Source organism: Phoca vitulina, unplaced genomic scaffold, assembly GCF_004348235.1.
Source record: "Phoca vitulina isolate PV1807 unplaced genomic scaffold, GSC_HSeal_1.0 scaffold27, whole genome shotgun sequence".
Taxonomy (NCBI): domain Eukaryota; kingdom Metazoa; phylum Chordata; class Mammalia; order Carnivora; family Phocidae; genus Phoca; species Phoca vitulina.
This window is the reverse complement of record NW_022589730.1, coordinates 506,978-534,584: the sequence shown is the minus strand read 5'-3', so window position 1 is coordinate 534,584 and position 27,607 is coordinate 506,978. Positions and strand designations below refer to the sequence as shown.

General features: G+C 51.7%; 1 protein-coding gene and 1 long non-coding RNA gene across 3 annotated transcripts in view; one reads left to right on the top strand and one right to left on the bottom strand.

Annotated features, from left to right (window-relative positions):
- Window positions 1-639: 639 nt before the first annotated feature.
- Window positions 640-12,914, bottom strand: LOC116643793. Its single transcript, XR_004301621.1, has 3 exons — window positions 10,458-12,914; window positions 2,684-2,827; window positions 640-1,413 (listed from the first exon to the last, which is right to left on the bottom strand). It is a non-coding gene; the product is annotated as an uncharacterized LOC116643793 (long non-coding RNA).
- Window positions 12,915-13,494: 580 nt separating this feature from the next.
- CTDP1 (CTD phosphatase subunit 1) overlaps window positions 13,495-27,607 on the top strand; it is a 61,493-nt gene continuing 47,380 nt past the window's right edge. For both annotated transcript variants that reach the window (XM_032422678.1, XM_032422680.1), the window contains exons 1-3: window positions 13,495-13,799; window positions 25,538-25,621; window positions 26,234-26,327. In XM_032422678.1, the coding sequence (XP_032278569.1) occupies window positions 13,495-13,799; window positions 25,538-25,621; window positions 26,234-26,327 (483 nt within the window). The remainder of the gene's footprint in view (window positions 13,800-25,537; window positions 25,622-26,233; window positions 26,328-27,607) is intronic.

Genomic DNA, 27,607 nt, shown 5'->3' with positions numbered 1-27,607 from the left:
TATTTCTTAATGCATTTTATATTCCCCCCCAGCATTTTAAGCAGTTGCTGAACAGTAGGAGGAATAAGACCCCTCTTATGCAATAGGATTCTACAACACCACAATCTGTCCTCCCTCCCAAAGCCAATTACTTGGTACGTGAATTTCCCAAAACTGCAACACTTCATGATATGGGGAAATCTATGATGTCTCGGGTTTCTTTATTCCAACCCTCTTCCCCATGAAAAAGCTAGGAGTTACCATGGCAGGAGGTTAGGGTATGTATCATACAAGCAGGTTCCCTGTGTCTCTGGATGCAGACAATTTTGAGAAAGTACAATGTATCAAGAGAATTCTGGAGTTAGAAGACCAGAATCCAAGTGCCACCGCTCCAAACACCTGCTCTGAATGTCAGTTTCCTCACCTAGAAAATGGGGATAATAAGACCTCTTAGTTCACAGGACTGGCACTAAAATGGAATCAGGTACTGAGCTGAGGAGCCCTTAAGGACAGGCAGTGGGAGGCGAGAGCTCGCCACCAGGAAGAGAGGACAGGACCGGAAAAAAGTTTGGAGAACACTGTTTGGAGAACTCACCTACTAAAATTTATTTCCAAAAACCTGATTTCCAGGTTTCAAAATTGTTGGCTAAGTCCCACTAATCGCTATCTGCCCCCAAAGAGCCTCCCCATCCCTCCCGCCCCCTCTGTTCCCACTGCACGCAGGGTGACAGGCTAGTAACTCCGAGCACGCACGCACCCTCTAATTCTATAAAGGGCCAGCTTCCTGATTGCATTAGCAGCATGAGGAAGTTCCAAATTACCGAGGGGCCTTCTCCCCCTGCACAGCTATCTGACAGCGTAATATAAATCAAAGGCCTCTTGCTTCAGAGGCCTGGGAGAAGAGTGAAAGCACTGGAATTATTCCCTGCTGATCAGCAGGAGGAAGACTCCCAAAGCAGATGAGAGAAAATGGCATTTCCCATTCTCACCGTGGTTAAGGGACTTTCACTGAAGCCTCCTGCAGTCCAGCACCGCTCCCACACCTCAGATGCTTGAGCACCCCACATGGCGCTTATGCCATTAGTTACTCAATAAATGTACTTAGATTATTATTATTTACTTAGGGGAGCCCGCTGGGGGAACGCCCCCCTCTGGTGGTCGTCACCTCATTACACTGGGAAGCAGGCACGGTGACGGGCCCTGGGCTCCTTCCTCGGGATGAAAAGTTCTGGCACCTGTGGGAACCATACAAAGCCCACCGCGCTGCGCCCTGCAACCACGCGAATCACACGGAAGAAGCTCCATCAGGAAGAACTGCTGTGAGCGTATTCGGTAGGACAGAAAGAGGACCGTTCTTATCTCCGCTGAGAGTAAATCATCTTCATCTGTGCTTTGTCCTGGGGACACCCCGTTCACATTCCAGGGACCAGCAGTCTTAAAAACAGAAGTAGACGTTCTGTTTGTGTTTGTAAACCACATCTACGGGTCCTATTAAACACAGTTTCCCAGGATCCTTTTATCTGACATTCTAAAAAGTTGTTTCTTTTTAAGGCCATTTCTCCCCACAACGTGCTTTCAAGCCGCAATTACACAGATCTGAGCTGTGCGGCGAGGCCTTCGCTCTTGCTCCACAGTGGAGCTGGTGGGTGTGGCTAAATTATGATTTTTATTCTAGGGGGAGGTTAAGAAACATCTGCCGCTTGATGGAAACCATGTGTTATTACAAGACGCTACGTCAGGCATTTTAACATGACATATTCCTTACAATTACACGCACTAAACAGAATTCCCACTAATGTTCTCATCACACACCAACTCAACAATCTTCCCCTGTAACTCATAGGGGATTGATCAGTGCAATTATTTTGTAAAGGTCTTTGTCAGTGGATTCAAAATAACCAGAAACAGTAATTATTATTATTTAGGATTCAAGTGTTAATTTTCCAGCTGAGATGCAGCCTCAGCCCTACAGTTACAGGTGTGCACGGCATGTCTTCTGGGAGGGAGAGCACCCAGAGTAGTCTCCCTTTGTCCTGCAAGGAGGGCGGGTGCTCCCACCGCAATACACTGGAAATAGGGCCCTGCGGTCTCCAGAGAATCTGCCGCCACCGCGGCTTGTCTTCACGGCCCTGCTCGTCTTCCTCGTCTGCGAGCATCAGAGAGAAAGTGCCCACACGGGCTGGACAGAAGCGCCAGGCCCCCCATCTGCCCCTGGGATGTAAGCAGAGCAGCGCGAGCCCCTCCAGTCTCACTGCCTGAGCTGCCAAGACCCACACCGAGGTCTGAGGAGGGCAGGAGGGAAAACCCAAGCAGCACTTGGGGCCAGCTCTGACAGCCACATACCCTGCGAGCGCCACGAGGGGGCCAGGCTGGTGAAGCTAGGCTGCAATTCAACCTCGCCCTCACCAGGTCCTGGGCCCCCCCTTTCATGTGCTTGTCCCTAAACACACCTCACACCCGTAAGTCCGCCTGCATGTCGTCAGCCCTCCGCCCGAACCACCAGGAGTGAACCATCACACATGCTTAGCTAGACCCACCAAGCAAGCGAGAGGGGGCCCACCTAGCAGAGCCAGTGAGGGAAGCGGGGGCGTCCCTGCCAACCACAGGAAAGGAGGGGCTCCACAGGAGAGTCATGGACAACACGGTGCCAGTGATGAGGAAATGCTAAGTCCCTAGAAAGACAAATGAGCAAAATGACACCCACCGACTCTGCCTCTGTGGAGGATCCAAGTCCTTCTGGAAAAACTGGGGCCTCGGAAGAGTCCTGCGGGAGCCACCTGACACCAATGCCAGGCCAAACGTCACAGGAGGACTTCACACCAGCGTCTCAGGAACACTGACACAAAACCTTAACGAAATATTAGCAAGCTGAATCTACAAGCACTTGAAAGGATTATAGGGATGCCTGGGTAGCTCAGTCGGTTAAGCGCCCAACTCTTGATTTCGGCTCAGGTCATGATCTGAGGGTCATGGGATTGAGCCCCTCATCGGGCTCCCTGCTTAGTGGGGAGTCTGCTTCTCTCCTTCTCCCTCTCCTTCTGCCCCTTCACTCTCTCTCTCTCTCGCTCTCTAAAATAAATAAGTAAATAAATAAATAAATAAATCCTTAAAAAAAATCTTTAAAAAGATGATAAACCATGACCAATCGGAATTTATCCCAGGAGTGCAGATTGGACAAATACCTGAAAATAGATCAATCAATAGCTGTGGGAAAATATTAACGACAAAATCTAATGTATATTCAAAAATTTTTAGGGGTGCCTGGGTGGCTCAGTTGGTTAAGCGTCTGCCTTCAGCTCAGGTCATGATCCCAGGGTCCTGGGATCGAGCCCCACATTGGGCTCCCTGCTCAGCGGGAAGCCTGCTTCTCCCTCTCCCACTCCCCCTGCTTGTGTTCCCTCTCTCGCTGTGTCTCTCTCTTTGTCAAATAAATAAAATCTTAAAAAAAAAAATTAAAAAAAATTTTTTTTAAAAACAATCTCAAATAAGGAAAAGAATGTCCTCAACCTGATAAAGGACATGTTAAAAAAAACCAAAAACCTACAGCTGTAATCTTAACAGGTTTTTTTTTTAAAGGATTTGTTTATTTATTTGCGAGAGAGAGCAAGCGTGTGCATATGAGCAGGAGGGCTGGCGGGAGAGGGAGAGAGAGAACCTCAAGCAGAGTCTGTACTGACCCCGAGATCACAACCTGAGCTAAAACCAAGAGTCAGACACTTAACGGACCGAGCCACCCAGGCACCCCTCATCATAGCAGTGTTTGATGAAAGACTTGAATTCTTTCCCTCCTCAAACTGTGAACAAGACAACGGTATCAGTTCTCACCCCTCCACTCAGCATCACATGGAGCTCCTGGTCAGTGTGATAACCATCTCCCCTCAAAGAAAAAAGGGAATGAGAGAAAGGAGAAGCAATTAGCCATAAATACTAAAAAGAAGAAATAAAATATTTACAGATGACCTGATCCTGTACATAGAAAATTCTAAGAATTCTACAAAAAACAACACACACAAACAAAAAAGGAACTACCAGAATAAGCAAGATTATCTTATCAAGATTGCAGGACACAAGATCATTATGCAAAAAAAAATCAATCCTATTTTCACATGGTATCAACAACCTGAAAATTAAGAAAACAATTCCATTTACAATAGCATCAAAAATAATAAACTATTTAGTATTAAGTGTAACAAAAGAAGTGCAAGATTTGTTCACGTAGAACTAGAAAGCATCTCTGAGAGAAATTACAGAAGATTTAATCAAGAGACATTCCGTGTTCATAGATGGAAAGATTCAATATCGTTTATACTTCAGCTCCGTGCAATCACTCCCAAAATCCCGGCATGTTTTTGTAGAAATCAACAAAGGGAGCCTATTATTTTTATGGACAAGAAAAGGACCTAGAATAGCCAAAACAATCTTGAAAAAGAACAAAGTTGGAGAATTTACACACTCGGCTTTCGAGCTGCAGCTGCCAACACCATGATCAGCTGGTGTCAGCATAAGGACGGACACAAAGATCAGTGGGGTAGAACTTGAAATTACAGGACGTTCAGAGTCTGCATGGTAAAAGGGAACACAAAATAACGTTCTAAAGAGTCACTGGAGAGAGATGTCTTTCTATTAAGGACTCTCTCGACCCCGTAGTACATTCTCCTGTCTGTCGTGTGCTGGATTCAAAACAGGGAACCAACCAAAGGCAACGACTCCACCTCATTCTCTGTTTTGACTCACACGAAGGTGGTCATCTGGGGACCTGGGTTTCATAAACTCTCTCCAGTGGCTGAGATGGAAACTTGGCAGTCATGAGGGGAGAAGCAAATTAGAAGGTAATTTGTACATAAATTACACATGGAATTTATACAGGAAGATTATTTCCTCTAACACGGCAGTGGGGATGTTGGATGTTTGGGGGAACCAGCAGGGTGCAAGAAAGCTGACTGCGGCCTGCAGGCTCTCGGGCTAGGAGAAAGGCTTACTACCCAGTTCTGAACCGATAAAGCAGGGTTTCAAATGAAAACTTGGGGCTTGGAGAATCAGATTCACTCCAAATTATGTGTTCTCCACACCTGACTTGAGATAATAATTTAAAAAGTTAAACAAACCCGAGCCACGGCAGAAGGCTCAATAGTCCCAGATCTCAGTGCCACGTCTACCTGTTGTAATGAACATCCCTAGTGGGGATCGGAGACAAATTGCCCCTCGAACCCTGTGGGCTGTCACTAAAATCACAATCCCCTCGATATTCCTGCAGAACGAACCCCAGACTTGATGGCATCTCCCGCCGCTGGGAGGTAGAACAATAAAGAGTCGGAAAAACCACAGCCTGTTTCCTATCGCATGATTACCTGGTTGCTTCCAGGTGCTAGGAAATGCTCCTGGAAAAGTCCCTGGTGCTCTAAAGTGCACCCTACAAGACGTCCCCAGGCCAGGAGCGTGGGTTCTGCCGTCGACCCTCTCTGTGACGGGTGGTTGGGAAGCAGCGTCTTCTAGCCTCTACCCGACTGGCCCACAGGACGCCCCCTGCTCTCAGCAGCAACACACAGAGGGTGCCTCGTCCCGGCCTCTGCCTTATCCCAGAGACCGCCACAGCCACGTCCCTTCTCCTGGTTGTCTGTCCCGTGCAGTTCACACAATGTGTACTACCAGCTCCTTTAAAAAAGAAAACGCTTTTGTTCTCATGACTCGTCTCTTCTCCAAGAGCCGTTTTAGAGAGAGCGCAGCCAAGCCCACGGGCGTGGGGGGCTCGGTCCCCAGCTGTCGGGGCCAGGGTGGTCCCAGCGCTTGCTCGGCTCACGCAGCACATCTGACTGGCGTGTGCCTTGTGTTCTAACGTTAATCCATCACGCAGGAGCGTCTGACTGCAGACCCCTTATCTCGTGGAGCCCTGTCCTCCCATATCGCACCTGTCCTTCCAGTCACGGCGCCTTTCCCCGTCTCCACCTTTCCCTCTGCCCCTCACTCGAAGAGAAGGGGCTGTGAGCCTACAACACCTCCATAGTCAGTGCTGGATCTGGGAAAACAGGCCAAAAAACGGGGCGGGGGGCGTTCCCCTTCGGTCTCTCTGACCCAGTTAAAAACAAAGAGAAATCGAAGAGAAGATTTCTACTTTAGGCAGGAGGGCAGTCAGGACACTCTGAAGGGTCCTCCTCACTACAGAACAGTTAGAGTCTAAGACTTGATTTTCATGCCAGGACTGGGTTTACAAGAAGCAAGGGGCGCCCTGAACACTCCCAAACCAGGGAAACCCTCATGAGCAGGGTCCGGGGGAGGGAATGTGGGTGGGAAAATACACAAAGTGGGGCGCCCTCAGGGACCCTGCCAGAATCAGGACGACCTGGGGTTGTAGAGGGGAGGCACAGCAGCTCCAGACCCTGCCTGCAAGGATTCGGAAGTGCCCCACCTGGGTCCTCTGGTTCTTGCCAGAACAAGGTCACCACATTCCACAGATTACCACCCACCGAATATGAGCTCACAAACAGCACCAACCGTGAGAGGAAACCGCTTATATGAACAACAAACAAACAAAACAGATGTAAACCCACAATGACATCAAGTATTTAAATGGTCAGATTCAGAATCTTAAAAATTAGGTGTGAACTATTAAGGAGAAAAGATAGAATTACCAAAATAAATGAGCAAGTAAAAACAGACTATAAATGAACAGGCATATTTGAAAAACATCCAAATAGAACTCTCCTAAGTGAAAACTATGATTTTTGAAATCTCAAAAGATGAGTTAGACAGCAGATTACACACAGATGAAGAGAGGTTAATAAACTGGAGGCGCATCTGAAGAAATTCCCCAGGGTGCTGAGAAACGAGAAGAGGGAAAATGTAATAAAGATTGAGAGAGGAATTATGGCACGAGAAGGTTTAACAAACATCTATCTATTCAGAGTTCCACACACACTAGCACGGAAGAAGTTTTTAAAGAGATAACGCTTGAGAATTTCAAGAACAAATGAAATTCATGAATCTACAATACATCCTAAACAGAATAAAGGAAAAGAAATCACCCCTAGACACACGGCAATGAAATTACAGAACACCAAAGACAAAGAGAAGATGATCACCTACAAAACCACCACAGTCAGACTAACAGACTTTCAACAACAAAACACAGAAACCAGAACCCAATGGGAAACGTCTTCTAATGGAAAAGATCACTGTCATCCTCTAGCTGTATGTCCACCAAAACTAGTTTTCCACAATAAGAGCAAAATAAAGCCCTCTCCGATAAACAGAAGCTGAGGGTTTACTTCCAGCAGAACTTCCAAGAAGGCGAGCACAATCCCGTAAGCCGGCTGAGATCTACTCACACACAACGCAGCGTAAGCACACGTGTCACGTGTAGATGGTACGTTACACGAATATCTTAGATGTATGTTAGATATCCCTTATTTTAACAGAACAGTGTCTTTTCATTGGAATGTTTCTCTTTCCTAACAAATTATTTGTTACTTTAAAAAAAAGGAAGATATGAAATGTAAGAAAAATGCTGACCAGATAAACTGGTAAATATACATTAAATAAAAACAAACATTGTAAAATAACAAGAGTACCTAATTTGGGGATGTAAAAATGCAGAACTAAAATACTGCACAATTTCACTATGTGAGTCTAGAGAAGAGCAGAGGTATATATAGTATTTTAAGATCTATGTATTGTTTGCAAAGAAATCGGAATATTAACTTTACATTTATTAAGTTAGGAATACAATACAAAGTAAAATTTCAATGGTGATAACCAAAATAATAAAAACAGAGTAAAAAAATAAATAGAAAAGCAGATGTCTATATATCACCAATGGGGAAAAAGAGATGAGAAAGGAGAAAATATACCCATAGAAACATGAGGTTAAATATAAATGTATTGGACTCAGCAGCTGAAAGATAGTGTGAGAATAAATCACCAAAGTCTAGCTACATGTTGTTTATAGCATAAATATCTAAACTTAAGGTACACAAACACTAAAAGTAAAAATGAAGACTATACCAGGCAGGGCGCCTGGGTGGCTCAGTCGTTGAGCGTCTGCCTTCGGCCCAGGTCATGATCCCAGCGTCCTGGGATCGAGCCCCGCATCGGGCTCCCTGCTCGGCGGGAAGCCTGCGTCTCCCTCTCCCACCCCCACCCCCCTGCTTGTGTTCCCTCTCTCGCTGTCTCTCTCTGTCAAATAAATAAATAAAATCTTACAAAAAAGAAAAGAAGTAAAAAAGAAGCGATCTTTATGATCCCAGGTTAGGCGATGCAGTCTTAAAATTAAGAACTTCTGTTCATCAAAAGATTTTGTAAAGAAAATGAAAAAAGGACAAGGCAAAATTGAGAGATGATGGGGATAACATATAAACAACAAAGGTGTTCAGAAGCCATAAGAAACTACTACAAATCAATAAGAAGACAACCCAGTGGAAAAAAGAGTGATCAACATGAAGAGGCACTTCAGAGAAGAGAAAGCACTAAAGGCAAGAAAACAATAGGGAACTTGACTTAGCCGGAATGGCTACTGGAAAGATGCAAGTTAAGACCACAGCTTCAACTCTAACACACATCTGCACCCAGACTGACAGACTAGAAAGCGTGGCGCAAGGCTGCCGAGGGTGCGGTGGGGGTACAAGCTGAGACAGCCACGTAGGAACGTGGTTTGGGTTGCCCCATACATCTGCATTCTGGGATTCAGCAGCTCTACCCTCAGGCTCCAGCTCAGGGGCACCAGGAAACCCAGCACTTTTCATAAGAATCCAAAACAACCCAAATGTCCATCTGCAAGAGAATGGTAAATGCATCCTGTCACACTCCACATGAGCTATTAAATAGAACTCACAATAAACAATAGCCACACAAAGTAATATGGATGAATTCTGGGTACATAATGATGAATGAAAAAGTCATTCACAGACCCAAAAACCCCCATATATATGTGATGCATTTTTTTTATGTGATGCATTTTTTCCAACCTCAAAAGCAAGCATAACTGCACAGTATGCTGTGGCCCCACACACATGCATGCATGCAGCAAAACCCCACACAAAGGGAGCACGACAAATGCAAAACTGAGGGAATTAAGGGGGCAGGACAGGAAGGTGGGGAGCATACAGGTAGTCCTCGCAGCATTGGTAATGCTGTAGATTTCAGGTTGGCTGATGGGTTCATTTTAGGATTACACATAGATTTTGGTATCTGCTTAATTTACATAATTTTTAACGGGGGGGGGGGGGGGGGGGGGAGAACAAGGGGGGGAGCGATCCAACTAAAGGCTATTAAATGTTACCCCTGGGTAAACAAGTGTCTGTGTTTGCCCCTCCCATCTGCTTTGCAGAAACACCCGCGGCTCCCCAGCAAGCCCTGCTCCTGCCTGTGCCCCCAGTCCCCGCCTGGACCCCCCAGCACAGCCCCCTCCCTACCGGCAACACCAGCCTGGTCTCGCCACAGCCCGGGACACCACTGGCCCTGCTCCTGCCTGTGCCTCCATCCTCTGCCCACAGCACGGTGGCTGCCTTTCCCACACGAGAGACGCTGCCCACACTTAGTGCCATCTGCGCTGCTCTCGTGTCCCCAGGAAACTGCCACACCAGCCCTGCTCTCCCCCCCGCTGGCTGGCTCTCCCCTGTGCCCAGGCAGCTCAGACCTGACAGACTCCCAGGGAACCCCGTGTCTCATTCCCCCGCGGCCCCACCCCCCTTCCCGGTTCATGGTCTTCTTCCAGGGGCCACTTTGGACCCCTCCTTCTCACTAACCTGCCCAGCAAGTGACAAGACCTGGTGGTAGTAGCTCAGAAACTCTCCCCACAACTACTCCCGTCTGTTGGGATCACCGGGAGCTGGGGTCTCTAGCTCCACGTTCACTCTGCCCTCAGCTATCAGCAGTGCCTTACACACAGATCAGAGGAGCTCAGACATCTGCCCAAAAATATGTAGTAACTACCACTGCCTACAAACCTAGCTACACATTAGAATAACCCAGCGAGCAAAACTCCTGATGCTCGGGTCCCCTCCAAAACCAGCTAAGTCAGAATTGTGACTGGTGGTGTCTGCAACTTTTCAAACATCCTAGCCCTGTCCCCATTTTTGCCATAAAGGACTCCATCAAGGGATCCCCCAGAACCCCAACCAAGATGGTCCTTGTGTCTAGAAGGCCTGTTTCCTCTTCTGTTAAAATCCCATTCAAGGTCTTCTTCCAGCAAGAGTGAAGTAGGTAGAAACCAGCCATTGCTCCTGCCACAAGAACTTGGGGAAAACAGGTATTTGCAAACACCATGTTTTAACAGACACCAGAGAGCTCTGGAAACTAAGAGGGCTGAAAAGGCTGGCTCTCCACACGGGACATCTGCCTCGTGCTCGGGAAGCATGTACATCTCAGGAGTGCGGCCAGGCCTGCAGGACAGTGGAGGTAACTAAGACTAGACAAACTCCCACCAGTAAGAAGGTCTACAGAGCACCCAGGAAGAACCGTGAAACCACATGGGGACTGAGCCATACCTGAGGCTCCAACATGGCCCTGCCCCAAATCAGTTGTTGAATTTAGGCGATCAGCCCCTCCGACTGTGTGCCTACAGAAGAAAGGCTGAGGTGTTGGAGCTCTAGGTTTCTTCTATACACGATGCTGGCGTGCTGCTAGGAACAACTGCGACAGTCGTACGGTGTGTCCACTGAAAGCATCAGGCCTGGCAGACCTACGCAGAAGGGAGCAAGGGGAGCAAGAAGTGAGTCCCGAGGATCTCTTTGGGACAGTACCTGGCAGCAGTCCAGAAGGCTCTTTGGAACATCACAGATTGACCTCTTGAGGCTTCTAGGACTGTTTTGGGTAAGTTTGGGGCTAGAGAACTTGCAATAGCCAGAGCCTGAAAAACCATGTTTCCATGACAGCTGGGGTGTCCCGAGGATGGTAAGGGGGTCAAGGGTCGCCTCCTTTCATCAGAAGAGGATTCGGGAATCAGAAATCTATGAAAATGGCACCCACTGCAAGGTAGGTAAAATTAAGTGAATACCACGCGTGGCTCTTCTCCTATAGACTACGGTTGGGAAGAGCCAGCAGCCCCTCATGGCAAAAATATGGAAAAGGTGTTGCTCTTTTCTAAGGATCAGGATCAAAGTCATGTTGGCAGAAAATACTTTCACCACAAGGCTATACTGTATTAATTCCAGAAAAATGACACTCATTTTAGGGAGGTGTCTCTGCTTCTTGGATAACCAGAGGAAAAACAGCTATCATGCTCCCTATCTTGCTAGGGAGTGTGGCTTCCTTCAACACCTGGCCAAGCCTGAGTACTTAGGGGCTTTAAAAGAAGCTTCTGGAGACTACTAGGAGGATCAGAGGTGGGGACCAAGGAGAGAGAACACCCTCTTTGGAAGGTCTGGAGTCCATGAGGCCTTTAGTAACACCTGGACAAAGTGAGATTAGTTCCATTTCTTCCTCAATTTCTGTATTTTTGTTTTTCCAGGGATTTACCCATTTCACTTAAAAAATTACATAATCTTCTGGCATTCAGTTGTCCCTATTATTCCCTCATAACCATTTTTATTTCTGTAAAGTCGGTGGTGCTCTTCTCACTTTCATCCCTGAGTTCAGTGAGGTTTCCCTCTTTTTCACCCAGTCAATCCAGCTCAAGTTTTGTCATTTGCTGATCTTTTCAAAGAAACCAACTTTTGGTTTTGTAGGATTTCTCCAGTTTTTGTTTTCTGTTTATTCCTGCTCCAGTCAGTACTTCTCGTCTGTTTGCTTTATGTTTAGTCTGCTCTTCTGTTCTGACTTCTTACCGTCAATGACCAGATTTGAGAGATTTCTTCTTTTTTTAACGCGGGTGTTTGGTCACACATTCCCCTGTACGCCCTGCAATCCCTCAGCACACACGCTTTAGTGTTTTTCATTCACAGGCTTCTTATTTCTAGTTGAGGACTGCTGCTTAACGTCCACACAACTGTGACTGTCCCCAGTTTCCTTCCGCTGTGGATTTCTAAATTCTGCAGAGAGCAAGGTGCAGTCGCTCAGGCCAAGTAGTGACATAAGCAGGAAAGCAGCCGAGGGCACGGCTGAGACCAGAGGTCACCCAAACCAGCACAGACTGGCAGGACAAGGGCCACGGGAACCCGGAGAGCCAGCCGCAGGGAGGAGATCCGCCGCCCTCCACGTCTGCCCGCGGTGGGAGGCCGCTGCCCCGGAGGGCTCTGCACGGGCGTCCATCCCCGCACACAGCGGAGGCCCCGCGCTGCCGGGACGCAGCAAGCAGCAGGCGTGGAGAGCTGCCTCCGACCGGCCGTGGGTTCACGGACTGACTCGTTCTGCCACGTTTGCGGGGAGTCACTACGACACCTCATGTGACTTGCAGGCAACCAAGTTCAATGTGTAGCGCGACGCCCCTGCGTCTGGAACCCCAGCCTGCTTTACAGTCGCCGCCCCCGCTTTCCCACCGCATAAAGCCGGCTCGGTGCAGTGGCGCTCAGGACCCACCCACTGCGGTCCGAGAGCACTCGGTCTGGGAACTGTCAGGAGCCAGCCCACAGGGCGCCCAGGGGCAGGGGCCCGGGAGGACGCTGCTCCCGGCGCGAGCGTGGCCCGGCGGCCTGCCGGGTCCGCAGGGCGCCGCACGCCCCCCTCCGCCCCGCCGGTCTACCCCGTGCTGACGGGGGCTGGGGGGCCCGGCGGCCGGCGCTGCCTTGCCTGCCTCCCCCTCCGCCGGGGCCCTCCCGCCCCAGGCACCAGGGGGCCCCGCGGCCGGAACCGCGGAGCTTTACAAATCGCTAGGAAGGTCATCACCGACCCGCCGTTCCTCTCCTCCCGCAGCTCCGCGGGGCCTCCCTACGCGCGGGCACGGGCCAGGCGCCACCAGGAGCCAGCGCCCCGAACCCCACGAGCCAGGTGGCGAGGGGTGGGACACCCACCTCCCCCTGACCCCGGACTGCGCGCGGCACGCCGGGACCACAACGCCCCGATGTGCGCGTTGCATGCCGGGACTCGCAGTCTCTCCACAACCGGCCCCAGCACGTGACTGGGCTGCAGCCAGCGGCCCGCGTTGCATGCCGGGACTCATAGTTTAACGACCCTGGGCCCCGGCTCACCAAGGGAGTTGTGGGACAGGGGAGCGCGCGGCATGCCGGGACCTTGCAGTGCATGCCGGGGATTCAGGGCTGCGGCGCGCGCTGCACGCCGGGACCCGCAGCCCCACGCCGCAGGAGCTCCCGGGGTACATGGGGCGTGGCCACGCTGTTCCCGTCGGGCCGGCTCCCACGACGCTCCGGGCACCCGCGTCCGACGCAGCGCCTCTTGGGCCCCGCGTGGGCGTGTGTTTACACGCGGGCCCCGCAACGCACGCACGCGGCGTCACGTGACGTCAGACGCTGTCCCGGAAGTTGGCGCGGGCCGGGCGGCGGGTGGAAGCCGGTGCCGGAGCGCGAATTGCAGCGCCGTCGCCTTCGCCGCCTGGGCCGGGGTCGCCGTCCCGCCCACCCACCCGCGATGGGCACCGGGCCCTGAGCGGCCCGCCCGCCCGCCTTCCCACAGCGACCCCGCCCGGCCGCGATGGAGGCGCCGCCCGCGGGCCGCGTTCCCGCCGAGGGCGCCCCGCCGGTGGCCGTGGCCGAGGTGCGCTGCCCGGGCCCCGGGCCGCTGCGCCTGCTCGAGTGGAGGGTGGCGGCGGGCGCGGCCGTGCGTATCGGCTCCGTGCTAGCCGTGTGTGAGGCCGCCGCCTCCGCGCAGCCCGCCGGTCCCGCCCCTGCCCGGGCTGGCTCCGGGGGCTGCGTGCGCGCCGAGCGCAGGCTGAGGTCGGAGCGCGCCGGCGTGGTGCGGGAGCTGTGTGCGCAGCCAGGCCAGGTGGTGGCCCCCGGGTGAGTGGGGTCCGGGGGGCGGGGTCTGCAGGGGTCCTGGGCCGGGCACTGGGCAGGAAAGGGTCCCCGGGGCTGCAGCTAAAGGGACTGAGCTCGGGGAGAACTTTGCGCGTCTGAGGGTCTTTCTAAAGTCGGACCGCAGTCACTACTTGTCACAGTCACTACCGCGGCATTTGACTTATTAAACAGCCGCCGAAAGCGCAGTCCTTAGGAGATCAGGGCGTTCGGTCTCCTTCTGTAGGTGCCCCCCCCCCGCCCCCCGGCTGCGCGGACGGGACGACCAGGCGCGCTCCACCTCGTTACCGTGGTGTAAACTGCTGGGGGTGGGGTGCGCTTCTTGGGCTGCTCGTAAAGCTCAAGAAACGCGGTTGTAAAGGCTGGTGCGGTTGTGCAGCGTAGCTCAGGAAGGGGGTGCAGCCTCAGCGCGGGTAGTTCAGGATAACACAGGAGTAGCGCGTTCTAGCTGCTTATACCCCCGTTTCAACCTCCTAAGGGACTGTTCTCTTTTTAAGTGGACGAAGTTGTCCATCTGCACCTCGTGTCCGTTTGCCGGTGTTGTGCCCTGAGATTGTGTTGGTGTGTGGGTACAGTGTGTAATGTAGGCATGACTCACGTTTTCACTGTCGGGAGCAGAAACCCGGCAGGTGAGCATTCTGCTTCCTGCTGCGGTGGTTGGTGCACGGCTTCCCTCTGCCGGGGCCACAGTACATCTTAGGCTCTTAGGTGCTCGGTCCCCTTCTGCGCACTCCAGCCGGCTGGTTGTGCCGTTTGCTCTGGTCTCTGCTCCTCTCCCTGTGGCTGCACTAACTGCAGCCTGTCCACCAAACACCCCTGGCCTCCGTCCCAACCCCACAAGCCTTTTCCTGTGTCCACTTCTTCCCACTCATTGTTTGGAGAGGGCACCCTGGTCCTCGGCCTTGGGGTGAGGGCCCACGCCTGCCCAGTGAATGCAGGCAGGGTGGGATGGGAGCTGCCTTGGGGCTGCACCCTCCACTGGAGCTGTCTGGCTGGTCTCCTCTGGAAGGGAGACGCTCGCTGGGCTGTACATCTGGCACGCTGTGGCATGCCGCCATCATTACTTTGAGGTCAGAGCCTACCTAAACCTGTGAGCCCATAGTTGGGGAGATGAAGCCCAATGCTGGTGTGTCACTGTGTAGAAGATTCCTGAGGGGAAGGGTTCTTCATTTCCTTCTCTTCCTCCAGTTATCCAGAAAAGGCCAGTAGGGCCCAGGCAGATCAGGGACTAGTTGCAGCTGGTTAGAAACTCCATGTGCAATGCTTTGATCACATCAGCCAGACTAGCAAAGCAGAGTAACCCTATACGTTAATCTCACCAGTCAACCAAGTAACTAACCTGATGACAAGCTCTCCGTGCTGAGAAGTCCTTTCCTTTTTGTGTTTTTGGTGTTTGAGATTTAGGGTATCTTCCTGCTGTGGTTCATCACAAGGCTCTCCAGAGTCTGATGATAGTATTTCTCCTGGAGATGTGGGTAAAGCACTAGCACAGCCAGGCTCACCTGCTTGGAGCTGTCCTTGCTGCCTCCATCATCACTGGCATCGGTGGGATTTCTCTGACACATCAGCGGTTATTCTCAGGCAGCAGACAGTTAGCTGTAGGAATTGCTTCTGGCTGTAGTTGAAATAATCGCTAGACTATCATTCTGACCTGTATGTTTTGTACCTGCTCTCAGGTAGAGGTAGGAACTGTATCCTTCCTCCTCTGACAGGGAGGGAGGGAGGGAGGGCACTGGGGTCCCAGGGGGTTTTGACGTGCCCAGCACCTCACCTTGCTGAGGCTTCTCATCGTCGTCCTACGCCATGCTGCTCTCTCCTTAGACCATGTTGCATCCAGAGAGTCCCAGTGTGGGGAAGTAGATAGAATGAGGGTACGTATCCGTCTTTATAATTTCCACGTGATTAAAAGTATTTTTACTTGAAAATATTCTGACATGGCATGATGTGTCCGAAACTTAATCTATTAATGATCAGTTTACCTAATGATGTCCTTCCTTCCCACCTGTCTGCTTTTATGTCTGTTATCATTCACTGGGAGGCAGTGAAGTCCCAAAGGAGGATATATGAAATAATCTGGGGACACGTCTGGTGGTGGCTTAGGACTGAAGGGGGTGGGGGGGGTAGGTATCTGTAACTGACATCTGTCCAGTTCCTTCTGTGCCCCGTAGTCTGTCTACAGAAGAATGTCTGCATCAGCCAGGGTCTGGGGTGAGTGCTGCTGAGGAGGGTTCCAGCATCACTGACCAAGCACAACTGTCCCATGCACGCTTCGTAGGTGTTAGAACAAAAAAAATCTCAGAGAAACTCTTAAAGAAAACTTAACAGCCTGAGATTCTAAAGTTAGGTTGTGCGGGGTTTAAAATTCTAAGCGCAGCTCACTGGTGCACTACAATACTTATCTGTAGAGGGCTTGCCTTGGAAGTAAGGAAACTACTTTTCCAACCCAATATTGAACCACCTTGATGAACTAGAACATTCTTTTAGTTAAATGATCTTATCCTTCTCTGTTGACATCTGCACTATTTAAAAGATTACTTGGGGGACACCTGGGTGGCTCAGTCAGTTAAGCATCTGCCTTTGGCTCAGGTCGTGATCCCAGGATCCCTGGCTCCTTGCTCAGTGAGAAGCCTGCTTCTCCCTCTGCCTGCCACTCCCCCTGCTTGTGCATGCGCGCTCTCTCTCTCTCTCTCTCACAAATAAATAAATAAAACCTTAAAAAATACATTTAAAAAAAGATTACGCCATTAAAAGACATTTGTGTCTAAAATTGGGGAAATTGTCACTTCATTTAATTGAATCCACTTCAAATGAATTTTTTTGTTTTTTCCAGTTTTCACTTAACCAGAAAACCATTGGCCTTTTTATCTACTTAATTCTATATGCATGCAAGATTTAATTTTATTGCAGTTCTTTTGATTTTTAGGTATCTTGTCTAATCCTTTAAATAAAGACTTTTGGACCAAATGGGCTTTGAAGCTTGGTCTGCCTAAAAACTGATGGGTAGGTTTCAATAGATGGTAGCATGCATCACCGTATTTATTTCCATTTTCATGTTTAAAGTTAATTTCAAAGTATATGAAATCAAATATCTGGTTACAGAGGAATGGGCAAATATTTAACTTCATACATCGTTTTTTGAATGGCATAAATACTGATAGTAAAGCCAAAAGTGGTAACAAAGGAAGTAATATATCAGTTGTCTCAGAAAAGGTGCTTTTTTTTTTATTTAGGGGAGTGAGAATCTAGACAAAGTAGAACGAATCAATTTCAAAGTATTTGTGTAATATCTTAAAAGATAAATATAATTTTTAAAGACTGTAACTAGATCTTAAATATTTCTCACTTAGCACTTTATATTTATAAAATTCCTTAGAACTTCACGAACTTGAGCTAAATGTTGACCTGTTTAGTCTTTGTATTTTGAAGAAACTTTTAGAAGACGTTCATGGTTTTATGGTGGTGCTTTGAATTGTGGGTGCTGCTAGTTTCCTCCCACCTGATTGGTCTCTTGTGCTGGCTGTGAGTTGGTGGGATGATGGAGCTCAGTCTGCCTTCCGTGTGAGCTGATACCGTATGTCCCCTGCAGTGCTTTTCATCTGAGCATGGGGGCGGGGTGGCTATTGCTGTTTAAGGCTGGAAGCATTTAAAGTTGCCGGCATGCTATATTGAAGAACTTAGCAGCACTCTGGGGTGCATCCTGGAGACAATGTTGAAATTCTGAGGCCAGGGAGGCGGTTGGCCTCCCCGAGGCTGGGAGTCCTTCCCTGCCTGTGTAACCCCGGAGTGCAGGGGGGTCTGGGTGTGGTGGTGCCACTTGCTTTTGAGGCATGTTAGAAAAATGGAGTTTCGTCAAGTAAGTCCTAGGAGGCCACAGTGGAGGTGCATACAGGTTTAAGAGAATTCTGTACAGAATTGCTTTGTGGAATCTCAGTAGCTCTGTTTGTAGTTTTTCTATGGCACTGGGAATGGGTCGTCTGTTTTTATTTTAGTTTCTTCAGATGCTTTGGGTCTTGTCTCTGACAAGCACGCCTTCAGTCACCAGGCCGGAGGTGGCCGGCGTGCTCTGAAGTGGCTCTGTCCTGGCTCTCACTTCCGTGTGGGCCCAGCTTGAATGACAGACAGTGGGGGTGCTTCAGCTGCCGCCGCTGCTCTGCGCCCTGTTGCTGGCACCTCACCTGCCCCTGCAATAGTCACAAAGCTGGTGTACCTTTGTGCTTCTTTGTGGACATAATTCCAGACCTAGAGAAAAGTTGCAAGAGTAGTACCAAGACTTCTCATATAAGTGTCACATGGATTTTCCAGAGGTCAGCATGTTGCCATATCTGCTTTACCTTTCTTCCCCCTCCACATGTGGTATTTTTCTTCCTGAGGTTGAGGAGTAAGTTGCAGATGTGATGCACTTTATCCCTAAATATTTCGATTTCCTAAAAAAATTCTCTTACCTAACCCGTGGTACAATGATCAGAATCAGAAATAATGTCCATGCAGGGCTATTTTCTGCTCATTGGATCTCCCTCATGGGCCAGTATTGTCCTTGGGAGCAAAAGAAACCCCAGGTCATGTGTTAGGCTCAGCTGTCAGAGCTCCTGGGTCTCTAACCTTGGGTGGTTCCTCCTTTTTCTTCTCATTATCAGCTGGTGGTTTTGCAGACGGGCTGCCAGTTCACACTGTGGTGTACACTTGGGCAGGAGTTGCCAGAGCGCCTGTGTGTCCTGAGCGGGCCCATCAGGCAGCAGGTGGCCTCAGTTTGTCCCGTTCTGGTTTGTTAGGTGGCGGCTGTGGTGAAAACTTACTAATTTTCCTGGTGTAATTGCTAAGTGTCTTGTGAGAGATACTTTCTTCCTCAGTAAATATCTTAAATTCTCGCATCAAATGGTCACCCGTCATTTCTGGCATCTTGATGACTCTTGTCTGAATCTCCTGTATTTTTGTTTTTATCAGGATTGTCCAGTGGTGACGTTCTTAAGTCTGTTGTTCATCTTTATTTCTGGATTGGCTTTCTACTATAAGAACAGTTAATTTAACGGTGTAGACTCTTGGGTTCTTATTGTCCACTACTGTTATTTGCCCTGATGCTCCAGTTGTCCCAGGTTTGGCCAGTGGGAGCCCGCCGAGCTGACCCCTGTGGTGAGGCCCCGTCGGTCTGAGAGCGTGGCCATGTTTTCTGACACGAATGGTATTGAGGCTCCTGCTCCCGAGCTCTGGAATCACCCATTTCTCCAAGAAGTCCTGCTTCCTTTTAATGGAGAATGACATTTAGGAACCAGGATCTGGGTGCACAGGATATGCTTTCCCCCGTGCACTCATACACTAAGCTCTGTGTGTGGCGTTTGGAGGAGGGCCTTGAGCTCTCCTAATCTGCAAGGAGAAGGGAAGGGTCAGACCCAGCATTTAACGGGGATGGCTTCTACGAGCACAGAGTTCAGGGTACCCACCTTCCTCACCCTCTGCTCTTTCTGATACCGCCGCCCCCTCCCCCCCCCACCGTGCCCTCTGGCCTTCCCGTCAGAGCAGACACGAAAGCCGATGCATACAAAAGATTCAAGAGAGTTTGTGTATTTGGGGGAAAATAACTTCTTCAGAAATTGCATTTTATGATTTTCCTATGGATTTTTTTTCAAGGACAGACCAGGAAAGTTAACATTTATTGGTGACTGACGTGACCTTCTGGGGCTGGTCTCCTTGGCTGAAGTATTTTCTCTAGATGTCACAGCCTGTCACTCCCCTTAGGGTGTGGCACTGGTGGCTGTTTGTTGGGCTGAGGGTAGAAACACTAACCCTTTCATTCCTGTCTTGCATCAGTATCTGCAAAAATGAAGTCATCTTATACTGAAAAAGGAAATCATCTTATACTGAAAAAGGACATTACTGTTACTTTTTTAAAAATACTTTCCCTCTCTCTTGGCCATTCCTTCACTTTTTTGAGCATTCTTTTGGCCCATGCAAAGATGCAGGAGAAGTAGTCAGTCCACTGGATAATGCCGTACTCCGCTCTGACCCTGCAAAACCATTCTGAATGATCTTTTAATTCAGACAAAGAATGCAGTCCCTTTACTCTCCGTTTCATTTAGACTGGATGTTCTTGAGATGCTGTACTTCGGACCATGTGTGCGTATCCATGTGGCTGGGTGGGACAAACAGTTCATTCTGAGTCCTTTGGGGGTAGTCACAAACTGTCACGGGCTGTGCGGCCTGTGTGGTGCGGTCCAGTCCGGTGTGCCGCTCTGAGCCTCAGGCCTCGCCTGCCGTCCTCCCTGGGTTGCAGAAATTCCAGAGACCGCACAGGCCCGGTGGCTTGGCGGCAGCACACAGCATCTTTTATTTCTCTTTGGCCAACATTTGTCAGAAACATTTCTGTGAAGACCTAGGGCTCCCACCCTGTGAGTGGAGATGATGTTGTGTTTTTAAATACTTCCTCCCCTAACCTGGCAGGTGTGGTCTTAGCATCCTGCATGGATGGGTGTATGACACGGTGGGTTTGACACGGTGGGTTTCTAGTGGGATGCTGCTTGGTTTGGGGCCCACTTTGCTAGATTGTAGCACATGGTGTCTTCAGACTTGGGTACTCTGTGAAAATTGCATGATGTTTTGTTTTGCATTGGATGAATGCATACCACAGAATTGTGCTTTGGGTCTCCCCACACCCTTCCTGCGTGGACTCACCCACTGGTGCTGAGCCCACCACCACATGAGGCGAAATGGGACACGCACTGCCAGGATGAATTCCAAGTGGAGACCTCGCGCTTAAATTTAGCAAATCCTCTGTTAATATTCACAAATGTGGAGTTTGAGCTCCCAACACTATGGGTGACTCGTGTCAAGGAGAGGAGACATTGAGTTTTGAAATGAAGGCAGTTTATGAGGGATTAAGTTGATGTGTGAGTGATCCGTGTATCTCTTACACGTGTCATATGACTGTGACACACGTGTCATATCACCACAGGGGGAGTCCTTGTAGAAGCTTTGTGTGGTACTGTCTCCTGTGATTGTCATTGTCAACATTAAATATTCTCTTCAGGCTTTGGGGTGATTGGACTTGTCCCAAGTACCTTTGAGAGCAGGGGCCTCCCTGTGCCTGCTCCCCGGCTGTCCCTGCTCTCCTGCGGGTGGGGGCTGCTGGTGCACACAGCTCTGGGTATCCACCAGGACAGGCTTCTAAGCTGACACCCATCTCTTGATTGTCTGCACTGGGCTCGCAAGGGGCACCCTGTGCACGGCAAGGTGCTTAACAGCACCCCTGGCCCCACCCTGCAGATGCCAGTCGCTGCCCCCACATCGTGACAGCCAGAGGTGCCTCCAGACGCTGCCCTGTTTCCCCCGGGGAGCAACACAGCCGACTGAGCCCAGATCTGCTCTGTGGAATACCCCAGGCAAAACTCTTTGACCCCAGCGCAGAAGGTTACATGACCTTTAATGTGATCTGTAGGTGCAAGGCTTTCTAGAGAAAGGTACATACTCAGGCCACACTGCCAAGGACGTGCGGAGTGGTTGGCTTGTGTGCCCCCACCTTTGTGTCCTTTCATGTGCACCTGCCTCCTGGGTGCCTGCTGGCGCCTCCCTGCTCTGTCAAGGATTCTGTGCCTGCTGGACCTTCGAGTTACAGCCCGGTGGAGGGTGTACTGTGTGTCACCTAGAGCAGGGGGAGCTGGGAGGGCTTCCGGGAGGAGGTGCGGCTCTGGGCTTGGGTTCAGACCGAAGGATGAGGCAGAGGTGGTGAATAGCAGGCTGGTCTGAGCAGAGGGAGCCCCTGTGTTGGGGAGACTTCCAGCAGCACTTGGGAGCATGTCCCGGGCCAAGCACGTGGGTCCCAGTGGCCATGGAGTGGCCCAGTGAGGTCCCAGGGGTCATGACAAGGCAGGCTGTCGTAGCTGTCACCCGGGATGGCACGCCTGCCTTCGCCGGGGTTGCCCTGCAAGGGTGACCCCGGAAGCCCCCTGGTGACTGGATGGTGCTGGGGGCTCAGGACTCAGCTGCAGCCCGGGGGCCGGCCCCGTCCTCCTCTGGGCCTCGCTGTGGGGCTCTACCACACGGCCCTTTGGAAGGTCACCACAAGCCTTCCTCAGCAGGTCCGGTGCGTGGGCCTCATTAGTTGGTAGTCAGCCAGTGTAGATGCGCATTGTAACTGCGTAGTTTGGTGAGTTTTGACACACGTGTGCCTTGGAAACCACTCCCAGTCAAGGTGTGCACATCTTGGTCTGGGTGCGATTTTCACCCTGTCTGGTCTCTCCTGGGGGCGCTTACCTCTGACAGCTTTTTCTTTCTCAAAGTGTTTGTTCCCTAGCATCTCTTGTGATGCTGGCTACTCAGCCTTTGTGAGCAGTGGTTCGGTTTTGTTTTTTATTTTTTTTATTAAAGATTTTATTTATTTATTTGAGAGAGAGAATGAGAGAGAGAGAGCACATGAGAGGGGGGAGGGTCAGAGGGAGAAGCAGACTCCCTGCCGAGCAGGGAGCCCGATGCGGGACTCGATCCAGGGACTCCAGGATCATGACCTGAGCCGAAGGCAGTCGCTTAACCAACTGAGCCACCCAGGCGCCCTGGTTTTTTTTTTTTAAATTGACATTCTTTTTTCTGCCTCTGCCTTAATTGTTGGGGGTCCCCAAAGGCCTGCCGTCTGTTTTCTATGAGATGGTGGTGCCCTGGCCTGGGATGCACAACCCACCAGACCTGTGCCCCAAGCCTGGCCCCGTCCACATCCAGACAGGCATGCGTTCAGCTGTGTGGCGGCTGGAGGTACCTGTGCTCCCCTCGCTCTGTTCTCCAGGCGGACTTACTGGTCCTTTCTGTATCTGTTCCTGGCAGGTGTGTCCGGGAACGTCCGAGAGTGTCCACGGCACTCCCGTGTCTCTTGGTTCACACTTCTCCCGGCATCTCCTGCCTGCACTTGTGCATTTAGAGTTTGTCTGCTCACCCCACCCCTGGCTCCCTTCCCAGCACCACCTGCAGGTTCCAGACCCGTTGGTCTCCAAGCCGCCACTTTCAGCGTGCTCTCAGCTGGGGGGATCTGAAGCCTAGTGCCCCTCACCTGTGCGGTGTGGCCTTGCTCCTCCCCCGCCCCCCAATCCCACGCCTGCTTCCTGTCACCTTGTGGGAGCTGTTTTAGAAGCTTCCACCTGCTGGAGGACAGTTAATCCTCTAGAATTAGTCGCCCCACCCCCTTGGGGTTCCCCTTGAATCTTGGTGATCTGGGTAAGACAAAGATTTCTTTTTTTTTTTTTTATAAAGATTTTATTTATTTATTTGACAGAGAGAGACACAGCGAGAGAGGGAACACAAGCAGGGGGAGTGGGAGAGGGAGAAGCAGGCTTCCCATGGAGCAGGGAGCCCGATGCGGGGCTCGATCCCAGGACCCCTGGATCATGACCTGAGCCAAAGGCAGACGCTTAACGACTGAGCCACCCAGGTGCCCGACAAAGATTTCTTAAGAACACAAAATATCTGATAAATTGAACTGGATCAAAATTTAAAACCTTATCTTCGAAAAACACTGTTAAGAAAATGAAAAAAGCTGACTACAGAATGGAAACACGTACTGCACAAAGTGTTTCGACCTGTTTATTGGTTGAGCTAGAGGCACCAGGTGCATCTTCGGGTTAACATTTTAGGAAAGATTGGTGAAATCTTCTTAGTCCATTTTTTGGTGTTCCTGAAAAAATAATCCACAGGTCGTGTTTTAGTGTAGAAATGAGTAAAGTGAATAAACGCAGACTGTTTTGTACGTTTCGCATCTGTCTGCCGTGGGCACAGAGGAAGGGGCAGCGTCTGCAGGCCTGGCCACCAGGTCACACCGCGCCTGAGACCGGAACCCCTCCGTCTGCGGTGCTTGTGCAGACTGCGCGCTCTTCCGCGGTAGTGGGTCCCCAGGACCTGTCATTAAAATGCAAGCAACATCAGCGTGTGTAAACCCTGAAGACTGCTGAATGAACCAGTTTACTCTGTTTCTCATAAAACCTACCCCCAGCATTCCAGGGGGCAAACAGCAGATTTTTGCCAGGTTCCAGAAGGCCTGACAAACCCTTCAAAAACCCATTAGCCAACAGTTGATAGACACCTTTGACTTTTGGGAAAGTGCAAGTCAGTCCTCTTGCCGGCTCTGCTCCTATCCTCTCAGACGGCTGCCTTCCTGGGCCTGTTGCTTCCCCTCCTGCAGGCAGGGGACCAGGATGGGCAAGGAAGGGGCCCCGGCAGGTAGAGTCCAAATTGCAGGTTGTTTGCAAGGTGGGCTGCTCTGCGGACAGCTCCCCGGGAGGGTGTGTGTCTTGTGTCCGAGCAAGGGCTGATTCGGAGGTGCCTGCCGTGAGGGCTGTGATCCGAGAGGCCTGGACCCCGGCAGCCGCTCGGAGGGGGTGGTGTGCGGTCAGAAAGGAGGGTGAAGGGGCTCTCACGCGGGCATCTGAGCGGGGACTGGCCTTGGTTGGGCGAAGTGCTGCAGAGCCAGTCAAGTGGAGAAAGCCAGCTGGGCCGTGGTCCCAAAGCCAGAGCCAGCTAGCAGCCCCGACACCAGCGGCACAGAAGCTGGTGGTAGAAGGTGGGAGAAGTGCAGGCTGCCGGAGGAGGCAGACGCGAGCCGGGGGGGGGGGGGGGGGGGGACAGGACTCCTTGGCACATAGATCCCCAGTGTCAGACGGACAGGAGCCTGGAGCAAGAAGACATCTTCGAGCAGGTGCCATACAGACGGGGAAGGTTCTGAGGAGCGGAGTGGTCCGCTGCAGGGGCGGCTTGGTTGAAGACTGGGGAGGTGGGCAGATTCTAGCTAGCGGTTTAAAGGGTGCTAAAGATGGGAGAGCACCTCCCTGAAGAATGCCAGCACCGAGGTTTGGGGTCGAGCATGCTGCCGGGCTGTGGACCCACGGGGCAGCAAGCCTGGTTGTGGAGTGCTTGGTTGTGGAAGAGGGGGTGCTGCCCCTGGTACCAGGTACCCATTTGGTACCTCTGTGAGCCCTGAAAGTCCTCTGTGGTCCAGAAGCTCTGTGGCGGTGTGGGTGAGGAAGGAGAAGTGTGCGGCACTCACTGGTGGGCCGACTCTCGGACCTCACGGTGTCTCTTTGGTCTGTGGCCTTTGTGAGGAAGCACCCAGAAAGGCCCCTCTTCACAGACGCTGGCCTGAAGGTGCCTGGGTTCCCGGGTCTAGGTGAGGCTCTGTGGGATCAGCAGACTCCCATGGTACCGAGTTATTTCCCCAGAGCTCTGACTCGGTGGTGCTCTGACCACACAGCCTTGGGGTGTGTCTGCCAGTTGCCCCACTTCGGACGAGAGCTTGATACTCGTGCACGCAGGAAATTGCCATTTCTGTGTTGGTAAAACAGAAATATAATAGTAGTTCTGAACAATTTCAGTGAAGTGTAGCTTCTCTGTAGACTGGGAGTGATATATGGGAGACAACATTTATCGTTTGTAGGTGTTATACCAGGTTGCTCCTTGCTGTATGAACATAAGCTTCCGTGTTTATGAATTGTTATCAGAACGTATCCCAAGTCTTAATAATCTCCCGAGTCTCCTCTCCTGACAGGACATCCCTGGCTCTTCCAGCCATGTTTGCATGAGAGAGGCCCCGGGGAGGCGGAGCCCTGCAGGGGGTGTGACCTGCCGGGAGCTGGGTGGAAGTCGCTAGCAGAATCGGTACTGGACCTCGGGCTCTGTGTACCCCCTATGGTCGTGTGGTAAACCAAGGGATCGTACTTTCTACCTTCCTAATTTGGGACCATTTTCATCTCTGTTTCTAGCGTGGTTCTGTTGCGTCTGGAAGGATGTAGCCACCCAGTTGTCATGAAAGGCTTGTGTGCTGAGTGTGGCCAAGACCTAACCCAGTAAGTACTGGCAGCTCTCGGGTGAAAGGTGGTGCCTCTGGGTGCTTGAGAGGGGGTCACCTACAGATTCGAAGGGGCATCCACCTCCGACAGCAGATGGCAGGCACCCTCCTTATCTGGCAACTCAGGTCTGTCTCCCAGGGAGGCGTCCTTTCTGGTTAAGTTCTGAAAGCACTGGAGTGTGTCTGATGCGCACGCAGGCGTAGTGGGTTTGCTTTTCCCTTGCAGCCAAGCAAACTGTGCATCCGCGGTTGGCCTGCACCTCCCGGCTCCCGGGTCCGCCCCGGCCCCCCACCTCGCTGCCGGGGCTCCTTTACCACCAGCAGCAGGCGGTCACCCCCATTAGATGTGCAGAGCAGTGTGGACTGTCCTGTATTTTCTTGTTCCAGCGTGGCCATCACAGCTCATTTCCGGGAGATCCTCGTGAGCTCTTGGTGAGAGCTTTCCTGTCTGCTTTCAGACATCAGATGACATTTCAGCAGCTGCCAGCAGAGTGAGATCGAGCATCACCTGAAGCGTAGATGAGACTCTTACCCCGCAGTCCCGCTCGCGTTCTGTGCGTACTTGGTCAGTTCCAGGTGTTCATCCCAGTGTGCCTTCTCTCGTGTGCAGGCTGCAGAGTAAGAACGGGCAGCAGCAGGTGCCTCTGTCCACGGCCACGGTGTCGATGGTGCACAGTGTCCCAGAGCTGATGGTGAGCTCCGAGGTAAGGCCTGCGTCTGACAGAGGCCAAGTCTGAAATTTCCTGAGAACAGCAGGGAGTCTCTGTGGGCCTCTCTCACTGTGCAGAGGGCGGCTGGGGAACGTACCAGGCCTGTCGGCACGATGGCTTCTGAGACAGCCCCTGGGGAGACGGGCGGTTTGTGTGGCACGTGCTTTCTGCCTGTGGTACGGGAGGCTGCACGTGTTTCTTCCTTTCCCAAAGGGGTCTGCCTCCTGGGGAGATGCCGGCCCCGCTGCCCCTGAGCCGGGAGCTCTGTGGGGTGCTGTGGCTCGTGGTCCCCTGGCGCAGAGCGGGAGGCTGACAGACGGGAGGGCGGGGAGCCACTGGCAGCTGCAGGGGTGGGGTGAGGGGAGGGCATCGATGCCCCGTGAGAAGAGTGGTAGGGCTGAGAGCGGGCGGGAGCGGGCGGCTGTGCGCGAGGGGGAAGTGTCGGGTTTGAGAGGCACTTGGCACTGGCAGGGCTGGTGGAGTGAGGGGGCGGGGGGGACACGTGCCGCACAGTCCTCGCAGAGCGGCATCCGTGGGGCGGCAGGTGTGTGTGCTCAGAACAGTCTGCAGTTCTCACGCGTTTAAGAGTCTCGCGGGCAGTGCTGGTCAGAGGCGTCCTGACACCTCGTCTTCATGGGCCGGGGATGCGGGGGGCGGGGGCGTGGGTACCAGGACGGAGCCTCCCACGAGGGATGTGGAAGCTGCGCTCTTGTCCTACTAGGAGGCAGTTTCAGAGCTGCCCGTTTTTGTAAGTAGGGGAGACGTTTCTCAGTGTTGTAATTCTGTCAGATTTGCGCTTTTGAATGATACGTACCTGCTTTATTTTTCTGTGGGAAAGACAAAGTGCCGATACAGGATTCTGATTTTCCTGAATTACTGAACTTTAAACAAATGTAAATACAGAAGAGTATCTGAGTGAGAGAGAGAGACGGAGACACAGACCTGGGAAGTTGGGGGACAAGAAGAGAAGAAAGGGTCCGCCACTGTTCCTGCGGTGACAGGATTACCGCTGGTCTGTGTCCGTAGCCCCTCTCGGCGGCAGACGCAGCGTTCTCGTGGCTGGCCTGAGCAGGACCAGGCGCCTGTGTGTACTGAACTGAGGCGGCAGAAGTGATGCGCACCCCGAAACACAGGCTGCTGGCCGGGGCCCCTTCCCAGAGGAGAGTCCCACGCTGGCCCCATAGGCCACGGTGTGCCACCCCGTCTCCAAGACCCACCTGGGTCTCTGCTGAGGTGAAGTGGCATCCCTGGGGGGCTGAGACGGTGCCGCCACA